At 43.4% G+C, this 13618-nt stretch overlaps 1 protein-coding gene across 5 annotated transcripts in view; it reads left to right on the forward strand.

Moving 5' to 3' along the window:
• Window positions 1-1007: 1007 nt before the first annotated feature.
• The window catches only part of NUGGC (nuclear GTPase, germinal center associated), a 47999-nt gene continuing 35388 nt past the window's right edge, over window positions 1008-13618 (forward strand). For all 5 annotated transcript variants that reach the window (XM_055428087.2, XM_088837830.1, XM_088837827.1 and 2 more), the window contains exons 1-3: window positions 1008-1138; window positions 8036-8123; window positions 13036-13140. In XM_055428087.2, coding sequence (XP_055284062.1) covers window positions 8081-8123; window positions 13036-13140 — 148 coding nt within the window. In that variant the 5' untranslated portion in view covers window positions 1008-1138; window positions 8036-8080. The remainder of the gene's footprint in view (window positions 1139-8035; window positions 8124-13035; window positions 13141-13618) is intronic.

The raw sequence follows: 13618 nt of genomic DNA on the forward strand, positions 1-13618 counted from the left end.
AACTTGGCATGCACACACTTTGGTAGTACCTCTGGTTAAGAATACAGGTAACTGTTGAAGCAGAAAAACAGCCAGTAGAGGGAGAGCTAAGCACACACGACATTAGTATATGATACGATTTCAGCCCAAAGAAATCCAGCACTAGTGTAGGTCGTGCATGTTGATTCTCTTTGTTTTGAACTCTATTTTGGTATTTCTATGGTTTTCTAGTGGATGAGGCACACCATCTCGCTAAAAAAAATTGCAAGCAATTTTTAAGACCACATTCTTTCTGACCTTCTGTTGCTTTCCCACTTTGGACTAAAAACATACCTGCAGTTACTGAGGGGTAACCTAGTAATGATTGACTCTGTCTTTGAAGGTCAAACACTACCTGAAGCTGAAGGTTAAAAAACAGATTTAAAAAAACAGATTTTATCCCTGTACTTGATATGACTGTTTGGGATACGGCAAGGAGCAATAGGTTCTGCATTTTTCTCCTGGACGGCATTTCAAAAATACTTGTTTTTATGTTCTGTTTTTAAAAACATGGACATAAAATTTAATTTCCAGAAAGAGTTATTTAAAACTGTATGACATTCATTTCTACAGTCACATGATCCAATGTCATTTGGTTTGAGTGAATTTCAGGATTGTGTGTCAAGAATCAGCCTATCTTTATCATCTCATATTACCCATCTCTCCCAGTTGTCTCCTATTTGGGGTGGGGGGGACCCATACTTCGTCTCTCTTGGGCCTGGGGCATTTTCCCTTGCTGCTTGTGTTAAATCAGATCCATCAGAATAACTCTCATCCTCAAGTAAAGGATACTTCAGGGTGGAGGTTGCAATCCATTTGGAAAGGAAAAATGACTAATGTGTAGGCACAGGGAAGAGAAAAATATGAGCGCCCCAGTTCACATACAATTTAAGTTTAAATGAAAGGCGCAAATAGTACGTATCTATTTATGAGGGCGGAGACTTCATAAATAGCTCTCTGATGGCAAATTAGTTTCACTTCTGCTTGTGTAAACGTGGCTTTATGACGGTGGCCACAAAGGACTCTCTACCCCAGCTGGTTCCATGTACCTTGACCAAGGCAAAGAGGTTGCCACTGTCTTTGTGGAATCTTGGAGCTGTAGCATTCAAAGGGACATCTGGTAAGTTGTTTTTCTTATGCAATTTATGCTGTAACTTACGATTGATTAAAAAATAGCTTTAGAGAAAAATGGAGATGATGGTAGTTTCCGTAGAATTCACAGTCAGCTTTCTCTCTCATCTTACGTTAGTAAAGGTACATTTTTTATAATCAATGAACCAACATTTGTAGTAGTATTATTAACTAAAAGAAGAAGAGTGGAAAAAAAAGAAAGTGAAAGTGTTAGTCACTTGGTTGTGTCTGACTCTTTGTGACCCCGTGGACTGTAACCCACCAGGCTCCTCTGTCCATGGAATTCTCCAGGTAAGAATACTGGAGTAGGCAGCCATTCCCTTCTCCAGGGATCGAACTGGAGTCTCCTGCATTGGCAGGCAGGTTCTTTACTGTCTGAGCTACCAGGGAACCCTACAGGTTATCCTTTATTCGGATTTTCTTAGCTGTGATCTAATGTCTTTCTTCTGTTTTAGAATCCTATCCAGGGGAGGGGGATTTGGGAGAGAATAGATACATGTGTATGTATGGCTGAGTCCCTTTGCTGTTCTCCTGAAACCACTGCAACATTGTTAGTTGGCTATACCCCAATACAAAATGATTTGGCGTTAAAAAAAAAAAGAATCCTATCAGTTGTCATGTCTCTTCTTGGCTGTGATCTTGCGTTTGATGCCTTTGACAGTTTTGAGGAGTCCTGGTCAGCTCTTCTGTAGGATTCACAATGAGACTGGAGTTACAGGTTTAGGGTGGAAGATCACAGAGTTAAAAGTCATTCTCATCCTGTCATATCAAAGTACATATCATCAAGATGATTATATGACAGTTGTTGTTGACCTTGGTCATCTGGCTGAGGGAGTATTTGCAAAGTCTTTGTACTGTAAAGCTACTCTTTTTCCCCTTCTTTTCATCCTGTCCCCCTTGGAAGGAAGTTACTCTGTGAGGCCCATACCCAAGGAGTGGGGGATTAAGTTCCCTTTCCTTCAGGGTGACACATCTTCAGAAATTGTTTGGAATTTTTCTGTGTGGAAGACTCTTTTCTTCTCCTTCTCGTGATTTTCCTAAAGTCAGTTATTTCTTGAGGGGAAGTGATTTTTACTTTACTTAAGTGAATTTTAAGGCTACGTAAAAGCCAATGAACTAGAAATCTGGAGAACTGGGGCTTAGTTTGAATTTTATAACAGTGTGATCTTAGGCAAGTCATCAATCCTTCCTCCCCAAAGAAAACTTGTATTCCAGGCACCATTAATATTAAATACATTAATATGAAACTAATACTGAGTTTAGTATTAACGTCATCTTATGCCTCATTAACTTTGGCAAGCTTGGGCGGGCAATATGAAAGGATTCAAGTTCATTTCTGTAAAATCTGATAAAGTATGTAATGAAAATATCTGCTTATTTTACTTATCTAGTCACCTGGGGGAGAAGGAGTGAAAAAAGTCACGCCTCCTCTACTGCATCTGCTTCTGGCAGCTGCGCTCCTAATGCTGCACACAGTAGCTGAGGCATTAATGCTGAAAACATAACTCTTTTCCTCTGGGGGTTTGACGGCCCTTGTTTCACTTTTGCTTCTAAGCTAATGTGTTTAAATTGTCCCTTCGGAGTGTACCCAGTTTGGAAGAGCCGTGCAATGTCCTATAAAGTGGTTAGGAAATTCTGCCAACACCGAAAGCATTTAAGTGTTAAAAAAAAGAGAGGAGATAAATCCACAACATTCCATTTTTAAGAATCTGCTCCTTGCTCTTATTTCATTCTTCAATTACCTCCCTGAGGGAGGGGACAAGACGCTACCAAGGGCATAGAACCCTGAAGATGCTTCGTCAATGGGAACAAGAATGGGGGTCAGTTTATCGGTTATGGTGGCATCTGTTCCCCCCGCCCAAATAAGTTGACTTTGCCCAGGTAAATATTAGTACTGATTTCTTGTTAAACGATCTTCACCAAATATTCTGAAAGTCAATAACATTTGTACAGGTGCATAAGTGTCTGTGCGGCTTCCCAGGTGGCTCAGTAGTAAAGAATCTGCCTGCCAATGCAGGAGACACAGGTGACGCAGCTTCAATCCCTGGGTCGGAAAGATTGCCCTGGAGAAGTAAATGGCAACACACTCCAGTACTCTTGCCTGGGAAATCACACAGATAGAGGAGCCTGGCGGGCTACAGTCCGTGGGACTGAGAGAGAGTCAGACACGACTGAGGGCAGCTAAGTGTCTGCAGACCAGCTTTGCATCAGTGTCACATACAGTCCTCACAGTGAACTCCAGACGTTAAGTGTTTTTCTAATCTCATCTTCTAGTGGATAAACTGAGACTCAGAGAGGTTAATGCTTTGTTTAGTGTCACACTGCAGTACCAGAGCAGGGTCCCCAAATCCAGGCATTCTGACTCCAAATCCTGAGTGCTTTCCCACGGCATCCCTCACAGTCTGGAACATAAACCTGGGTGTGCAGACACCTTGCCCATTTTCTCATGTGTCCCCAGGACCTAGAACAGTGTCTGGCACACAGTAAACACTAAACACATGTTTGCTGAACGAATGAATATAATTCCTGCCGTTATTAATTTTACCATCCGAGAATACGTTTAAAAGACACACGTCATTCAACACATATTTGCTCGTGCTCACTATGTACTGAGCACTTCCCACATTTATTGAAAGCAGGAAAGAAACCAAGGCTAATGATCAAAATGCCCCTTCAAGGAACTTTGCTAGTTTAAGTATTTTAATTTTTCCCTCTTACTGCTGCCTTGGTGGGGGGTGGGGGGCTGGGGTCAGGGACTGGAAATAAAAGGAAAACAAGAATCATGTCGGGAGAGGTTAATGATGTGAAGCAAGGGAGGGTGGGACAAGATTCAGACGAAAGGAGAAGAGACTTAGACGTTTGTAATTCTTAATAAACACATTAAATTCTGCACTGGACATGGACTGAAGGCAGATAAATGAACTACTCAACCCCCTCCACACAGACAATCACGCATGCTCACGTGTAACCCCCAACCGCCGACACTCTGGCTTGTTTTATTCTGAAGGCAGTAGCTTCAGTTGGTGTCCTTAAGCCCAATTTCATCAAGCTACCACTCTCCCTCCTACTCAATAGCCTTCACTCCCCAAATGCCTCCCCGTGCATTACAGGGAGCCCCTCATTTGTGGGCACTGTTCTCTCCATCTCCTACTCTGAAGCTCCAGAGATGGTTTAAATAGTACCAGTTAGAGGTTTCTTGGTGGAATGATGAGAACCCTGAACTTGGACTCACTGTGTGACCTTGAACAGGTCCGTTCCCCTCTCCAGGCCTCAGTGTCCACATCTGTAGAAGGGGCTCAAGAACATTATTTCATTCCACTCTAGGAAGCTCTTCTAGGACAGGAGTGACCACTGCCTTGGTGTCACCTCTGTTATGTTCTCTTAAGAAAAAAAGAGAGTAAGCAAATGCAAAAAGAAGAAAGGGAGAGTGGGAGAAGCAAGAGAAACTGTCAAAAGTCACAATCATTTGACAGGAAACTGGTTCTGTGCAGCCTTCCCACATCTAGCTAAATATGCAGAGTCCCTTTTAAAAGATGCTATTCTTAGGCTCTCTGCACATGAATGTAAATAAGTACTCAAATCAAAACTTAAATGCTAACCGCACAGTTGAAATACAAGCGAAATAAACCACACATCAAAACCTTGCCCCTGTGAGCCATATGTGTGGACGTTTTCAACGGCTTCTCTGCAGAAACAGTTTTCACAAAACACACCACGGTTGCTGCCTTTTTTGGGGAGAAAGTGGAGCACAGCATAATTTGAGGAAGGACTATGGGTCTTTTGCTCTTTAAAGCAAAATGAACCTGAAATTACAGTATTATCGATTGTGTTACTTTTGACTATTTTTATTGTTTGTTTAGTTGCTCAGTCGTGTCTGACTCTTTTGCGACCCCATGGACTGAAGCCTGCCAGGCTCCTCTGTTCATGGGATTTCCCAGCCAAGAACACTGGAGTGGGTTGCCATTTCCTTCTCCAGGGAATCTTCCTGACCTAGGGATCGAACCCGTGTCCCCTGCATTGGCAGGCGGGGAAGCCTGATCCATCTTCTGTATTTGTTCCTGGCACTGGCTAGCACAACCAGTCGAAGGTCTACAGTGGATCTGTATCCCGGGAGGACCATATATTTGTTGTCTCCAGAGCCCACCGTGATATGACGTGCAGTATTTTGTGTGTGTGACTATGGCTCATGGAGCTGCCATCTTCAGAAAACAATAGATATCTTTCCAGGGGGCAATTCCAGGTTTCACATCTAAAGTTATTGTTAGGCAGTATCATATTTTTTCTCCTAACTTGCCTAGCTTTTGCCGAGGCTTAGCATTTCCAACCAGGAAACTCTCATGAATTTTAGTAACCTCATAGAGCCCTCCCACCATCAGCTTTACTGATGAACATTTCCAGCAAGAACACAGTGTCTTGGGATTTGAAGAAGCCCTAAAGCCCGTCTAGTTCAATGCTGTTGAAGAGTGACGATTTAGACACTTCTAGGAGCAGAAAATTCATTACTTACTAAGGGAGCTCATTCCATTTTGGCCAACTCCGAATACAAGAGAAATGTTCAACAAAAATGTACTTTCTTATACTTTCCACTGAGTGGATCTAGCTGTCCCCTCTTGGCACCACTGGAAACAGGCATTATCTCACTATTATGTTCAACTCTAAGGTCAAGTGTTTGAAGACCGCACAAACTCCTCTCCACACCTTCTGCTTCAGCCCCTGTCTTCCTTCCCTCAAGCTAAACATTCCCAGTTCCTGTGGAGCAGTCCTATCAAAAACGAATTTGAGTGGCTTCCCTGGTGGTCCAGTGGCTAAGAATTCGCCTTGCAGTGCACGGGACATGAGTTTGATATCTGGTTGGGGAACCAAGATCCCATGTGCCATGGAGCAACTAAGCCTGAGCACCACAATTAGAGAATTCATGCACGGCAACAAAAACTCCCCCACAACGCAATGAAGATCCTGCAGCTTCAACAAAGACCCCATGCAGCCAATACATAAATATTTGAAAACAGATTCAGTGTTTAAACACCTGTTGCGGCGGAATCTCATCAAAAGCTTCCCATCTACTATAATTAATTAATTCTGCATTATGATTGATCATTGCCATTCATGATAGAAATACAACATTGAAACAAATGCAGCCATGACCTCGAATAGCTCAGACATGAAGAAAGAATCACAAGCGTACAATTCAGGTGTGCTCGGACCAGTGGTGACGCAAGAGGGGGATGCTTGGGAACCAGGACGCAGCCGCACAGAGGAAATGTGCAAACGAGATGCTGAAGAAAGAGCAGGAATTCACCAGAAGAAGACAGGAGCACGTTTCCTCTTGACTCCCCTGCCTCGGAGGACTGTAAGGAGTTCGGGGTGGTCTGAGCCCAGGTGAGGAATGGAGAGATGAGGAACTCTAGCTCAGGAACGTGTACATAGCAGAGTTCACACCACATTCACCAACACCCACCAGGAAGAGAAACCATTTGTTCTGTTGATACCCAGGAGCCGAACTAAGTGTAAGTAGCTCTTTTGACTGAGGAGCTGCGATTTTCTTTCGTTTGGGAGTGATATGTAAATGAGGCACAGTCTCCCTAACTAACGGCCATGTGTCTACTGGGGGTTGACAGGTCAGTTGAGCTTTTGCATATTTCAGAAAGGCTGGTGACTCTCTGCTTTTGAATTATGCAGCTGAGTAGTCCAATCAGCAACATCAGAAATGGAGAGGAAGCACTTGGGGTGCCCCCGCCTTGTGTCCCTGCGACCCTCCCTCATATGTGGAGGCAGAAACACTCCTGGACATAAGCATCCGCTCTTCTGAGGCTTTGTGGATCCAGTTCTCCCTCTGTGTTCAGTCCCTGTCTCCTGGAGACAGGTTGGATCCGATACTTCTTTTTTGGAGGTACCTCTCCCCACCCCCCCGACAGATGCCCCATGAGGCAGAGCTGACATAATCCCCAATAGGGGTGTCTCCCTGATTGCAGTGCCGGGTGGGGTGGTGAGGAAGACCCAGAGAACCTAACAGTTCTCTTCTTCCCCACTCAGCGTCCTCCAGAGCAACTCCAGGGGACCCCAGGAATATCAAATGTTCCATCCATCTCCCTGATTCTTGCTGAGACCCTCCGGGACTCAGTGTCACTCAGTGGCCCAGGGGTTCCGGGCTTACCTGATGGGGGTGCTGATCTCCCAAAACAGCAAAGCTGTATAACTTCACCTTCAAGGCTCTGGTCGTTAGAGGTTTATTGTCTTTTCAGACTGAGTTGCCTTCAAGATCTCAGGTCATTTCAGTTTAAAGGTCAATGGATAAAAAATGGTGGGGATATATGTATGTGTATGGTTGATTCATTTTGCTGTGCAGCAGAACTAACAACATTGTAAAGCAACTATACTCCAATAATAATTAACAACAACAAAAATAAATTCCAAGAATTTCTTTTAAGCTGCTATATTCATTCATGTGTAGTTTTCTGTGTGGACACAGCTGTCAACTCTTTGATATAAATACTGTGTTCATGACTGCCAGATCAATGCAGAGTATGTTCAGTATTGTAACAAGTTGACACACTGTCTTCCAACAGTGGTATTATTTGGCACCATCAGCAATAAATAGTCATTTCTTTTGCTCCAACAAAAAAAAAAAAGTCTATGGATTCAACTATTGCTGAAAATCAATAGTCAAACATGGACTTTTGTCATATTTAAGCCAACACATAGTGGACAAGCTGTTATAAAGGATTCAAAGATAAGGTAGAATAACCATTGCCCTTTAGAAACTTGGTATCTAATTGGGGAGACAAAGCGTAAGCAAAATTACATGTTCTTTTTAGTTTTTGTTTTGGATGTATAATTTCTGCCATCTACTCCTCCCCACCCCCACCCTGTACTTTGTATTTTTCAGGCTGATGCTTTAAGTGGACAAAGGCAGGCGGTTACATAACAGGAAATGGCAGAAACTGAAGATTTTCTGGTTCGGGAGCTACATCCAGGTAACATCCCTTCACTATCCCCTGATGAAGCAAGCAAGAACTATTTACCATTTTATATATATATATATAAAAACATATATATATGTTGGAGAAGGAAATGGCACCCCACTCCAGTGTTCTTGCCTGGAGAATCCCAGGGACAGGGGAACCTGGTGGGCTGCCGTCTATGGGGTCGCACAGAGTCGGACACAACTGAAGCGGCTTAGCAGCAGCAGCAACAGCGTGTGTGTGTGTGTGTGTGTGTGTGTGTGTGTGTGTGTGTGTGTGTGCGCGCGCGTGCGTGCGCGGGCGCTAAGTCACTTCAATTGTGTCCAACTCTTTGTGATCCCATGGACTGTAACCCATGGCTCCTCTGTCCATGGGATTTCCCAGGCAGGAATACTGGAATGGGTTGTTATTTCCACTTCCAGAGGATCTTCCTGAGCCAGGGAGCCAAATCCCATCTCCTGCACTGCAGGCAGATTCTTTACCACTGCGCCATTGGGGAAGCCCTGAGCAGTAACTATTTGCCATTATAACCAAGGGCAAAGGGGTTGGGACCGTATTAAACTATCGTCATTTTTCGCCGCTCTTTATTGAGAAGCTGCTTTCTCACAACATATTTTAACAGTGGATGAATATCAATTATTTCAATAACAACTAAAAGAGTCTATGAATAATCTAGTGGGTTATCTGACCAGAAATTCAACTTGTGTCCCCCACCCTCCTTTGAAAGTTCAAATAAATAAAATTCAAAACTAACTAAATAAAAGGTTCCAGGAAACCATCTTGGATTTTCTGAGCAGCTTGGAAACCTGCTCTCAGAATGGAGAAGATAAGCCTCTGGAATCATTGTGTGTGCTTTCTGAAGGAGAACTGTAGGGTGAACCACACTGGGGTCTCTGAGGGTGGCCTCCCTTCCTAGAAGGCTGGGTGTAGGACCCCCAGAGACAAGGAGGGAACTTCCCCTGGGAAGATGCAGGGAAGTAACCCCTGGGGTGTATCACACCCTTTGTGTTTTGAGAATTGAAGAGGGAAATTTTTCTTACCCTGGGGATGAATTCCCTTAGGGGCAAGGGTCAGTGGGGGTAATTCTGGTGTCTGAGACATGGCTGGGCAAGCAAACTGAAGGACTTGCAACTTTAGGGCCCCCTTGGGTGAGGTTAGTCCTGAAGGTGTGGGGCGTCCTGCTGGGAAAATCTGTGGCAGGTTCCCTCAAAGATCTATCTGATCAAAGCGCCTATATTAAGACGGTGGTCAAAAGCGACACCTTGTGGCAGAAAGGAGTGATAGCAGCAGATTCTACGGTAGACTTCTTGGGACTGCCCCACCTACCCCTCTGCTCTTTCCTCCCATAAGTTCTGTCAGACTATTTTCTGACCCCATGGACTGTAGCCTGCTAGGCTCCTCTATCCATGGGATTTCCCAGGCAAGAATATTGGAGTGGGTTGCCAATAAATCAATGTAATATAGTGGAAAAGGGAAGGGAGTGCTTGAACAATTACAGGGAAGAATAAGAGAAATGGCCAGTTCACACCCATTTGTTCTGGTTACAATTTAGTGTGAAACCAGTCGGGAAGATCCCCTGGAGGAGGGCATGGCAACCCACTCCAGTATTCTTGCCTGGAGAATCCATGGACAGAGGAGCCCGGTGGGCTACAGTCTGTAGGTCACAGAGAGTTGGACACCACTGAAGCAACTTACCATGCATGCACTATGATTAAGTGTTTTAAATCCCAGATGAACTACTTTCTCCTTTCCACCTGGTTTTTCATTTTAGATATTAAAGGCAAAGTGTACAACCTTGCTGTTTTACCTGACTTCTCAGTGTTTGCTTTAGTTGAGAAATAAGTTTCCAAACTTTGATCAGACTAATTGCCACTCCTTACAAAGTTGAAAAAAAGGCCAGGATACATGGGCTGTATTGAGACTCTTTTATGCTTGTGGCTAAGATCCTCTGCAAACGTTGTTTGAACAAGAGTCCCTGAGTTACAGAGTCAAGATCAAGGTCCTGCATCCTTTGCTCTTTCCACAGGCAGGTGTGAAAACACTCTGGAATTCCAAGACACTGTTTATAATGTGTTCTAAAGTGTTCTTCAGCAAGCCACTGCCCGAGCAGCCGGAGTAGTATTTTTTTAGCAGTTAAAAATTATCTGCTTTATTTTGGTAAAACTTTTTGGTATATTTTCTAGGATTTCACTTGATAGCTTTAATCATAACATATTTAAAAACTCTGTTTTTCTTTTTTAAGCTCTGGGGTGAATAAAATAGAAGAATAATTTATTAACATCTTCCAGAATATTAAACCATAATAGATAATAATTTAAAGTAATAAGACTGTAATTATGCATCAAAAAACATTGGACTTATGGTGTCCATTCTTGGCTTCTAGTTATTGCTCTGTCATTTGCTAGCTCTGTACCCATATGACAGGTCTCTTGATTTCTCTACATCTCAAGCCATACATATTTTACATTGCTTTCCAGCCCATAAATCCTGTGATTCTGTCACCCCCTTGTTATCAATATCAAGGTTCAAAAGTTTAACCCACAGTGGATTTCCTTACTTAAGCTAAATTACTGAAGTTAGATATTGATATTTGCTTATTATAATCAAATACTTTGGGGACTTCAGAAAACCTTAACTGCTTCCATTTTTAAAAAGCTTTTAATTTTATATGGAGTATAGTTGATTAAAAACATTGTGATAGTTTCAGGTATACAACGAAGTGATTCAGTTGTGCCTATACACATGTCCTTTTTCAAATCTTTTTCCCATTTAGGTTGTTACAGAGTATTGATCAGAGTTCCCTGCGCTATACAGTAGGTTCTTATTAGTTATCCATTTTATTTTTTTTAAATTTTTATTGGCATATATTGCTTTACAATATGTGTTAGTTTCTACTGTGATGGCAAAGAGAATCAGCCATACATGTACATATGTCCCCTCTTTTAGGATTTCCTTCCCTTTAAGGTCATCACAGAGCATTGGGCAGAGTTCTCTGTGCTATCCTTGTTTGTTTTCCATTTTAAATACAACAGTGTGTACATGTCCATCTCAAACTCCCTAGCTAGTGGCGTATTTTTTTCTTCTTCTCTGCCCCTTTCCCTCTAGCTCTAGCCACTGAGCCAGCAACCACTTGGTGTTTAGTTCTAAGGCAGTCCTTAAACTGAGCCAGGATAAATTCTTTGAGTGGAGCTCACTTGTAAGGTTAGAATGTCTGAGATAGAAGGGTCTACGGACAAGCTCTTTCAACCCCCTGTCACTGAGTGAGCAGGACGGGCCAAGATTCAGGCCTTGGCAGAGGGCTCACCCTGCACTGCAACACTCTGGGGTGTGAGCTGGCTCCAGAACACTGTGGAATTTGTGCTGGAAGATGCCAGACTGAGGCTGCCCGAGCTGTCTGGGAGACTCGGGCCTGGAGTGATGCTCCCTTTCTGTGGTTCTTGAGGGAAAATGACCTCCCAGTGTCATGCTCAGTTTGGGGGCCTCATGCCCTTATATGAGCTTAGAGAGTTATGACTCTTAGGGTCAACTGCTTTTCCAGGTCACCTCATGGCCATTTGCTAAGGTTTATGCCACCCCCCGGAGCGCTGGATTAGGCCATTTCTAACAGTCTTGACCTCAAAGACCCCCCTACTGTCCCTTTCTCACCAGGTGAATCCTGCCAGGGGGCTGTTTTCTAAAACCCATCCAGGGACTTCTCTGGTCGTCCAGTGATTAAGAATCCACCTTCCAAAGCACGGGACGTGGATTTGACTCCTGCTTGGGGGACTAAGTTCCTACATGCCATGGGGCAATCAAGACTCTGTGCCGCAACTACTGAGCCCGAGCACCACAATGAAAGGTCCCGTATGCCACAACAGGGACCCAATGCAGCCAAACGAATTCTTTCTATAAAAAAAGTTCAAATACTACATATGATTTTAATGTATATTTAACTGTGTTGCAATGGTGCTCAGTATTTCCTTATATTTCATATTTAATTATTATAGCTTAAAGAATAAACATGTAACCAAGACCCAGCACAATCAAAAAAAAAACCAAACCATCTAAACACACTGTTTTAGTTTTCAGTTAAACCCTTTCCTGAGGATTATGGAGCCTCCCAGTCCTTCACTTTGTAACCAACAGAAACCACTGAAGTGAATAAACCTCTGCAGGACTACAAAGATTCGTTTCTTGGCAACTTTTTTCCTTGCCTATGTAAGGAAGCAGCTACTAACATCTTTAAGGGAGGAAGGAGGAAAAAGCCCCATCCCCAGTTTAATCTCTGAGGGACACCCGCTTGGAGGGCACCCTCCACCTCTCTTGGATTCCTTCTATTTTTGTCAGCTGACTCACTGTACAGATGAGTAAACTGAGGCTCGGGGAGAAGAAGCGATCTGCCTTGGTCACAGGGCCCGTTCTGTCCTCTCATTCTGCTCCTGATCAATTTCCCGGGTTGCAAAGATCTCCCTGAGGCCTTTCTCCACCCCACACTGAGCCATCTCAGGCTTCCCTCTACATTTTCAGCACCTGGTGAAGAATATCCAGCCATCTTGGCCTCCCAGGATTCAAAAACAGGAACTTTTCACATCATCTTGACTTATCTTCTGGGGAGATAGGTTGGGCTGCATTTTGGAACTAGATGCAAAGTCCTGGGACTCTGGGAATTGGGAATAAGACTGGAATGACCCAACAGGGCTGCTTCTGAAATGAGCTCACAAACAACCAGGGCTGGCAGGAATCCTTCTAGCCTCTTGGGGTTTGTGTATCGATAGAGGTCAGGCAAAAACAGTGACCCATGAACAACACAGGGATGAGAGTGATGACCCCCCTTCACAGTCAAAAATCTGCATATAAGTGGACTGTGTTTTTGGTCTACAGTACACCATGCCCCCAAGACCTATAATTTTATATGTAATTTTATGTAACTTCTGTTTATCTCTAGTGGATGATGATATATTTAAAGAACCAATGAGAAAAAGAAGACGATCCGATCGAGACCAGAGGTTTCGAGCATTTCCCTCTGTGGAACAAAGCGCCCTCAAGGAATGTGAGTGTCCTGAAAACGCTCTGTCGCTTGTTTAATGCATCTCTGTTCTTTCCCAGATGAGTTAATATCCTCAAAAGAAGAGAAGGGTACTTGGAGAAGCAGAAGCAGGATGGAACATTTTTTAATGATCTTGATCCCATTAAAGGAGGCCTCGCGACTTCCCTGGTGGTCCAGTGGTTAAGATTCTGAGCTCCCAGTGCAGAAGGCCCAGGTTTGATCCTTAGTCAGGGAACTAGATCCCACATACTGCAACCAAGAGTTTGCATGCCGCAACTGGGACCCAATACAGCCAAATAAATAAATATTAAAAAAAATATAGGAGGCCTCCTAGTTTCTGCAGAGATACTGTGATCTGACAGTTTATCTCTCAAGATCTGGATAGAAGGTTTGTTACAAAAATTACCTCTTCCTGATTAACACTGTGAAAATGATTGGTTTGGTGCTTTTGTGGTTATTTATAGGATGTCCTTGCAGTTTG

This window comes from Moschus berezovskii, chromosome 7 (genome assembly GCF_049115385.1).
Source record: "Moschus berezovskii isolate FMDL1 chromosome 7, NW_MosBer_1.0, whole genome shotgun sequence".
Classification (NCBI taxonomy): Eukaryota; Metazoa; Chordata; class Mammalia; order Artiodactyla; family Moschidae; genus Moschus; species Moschus berezovskii.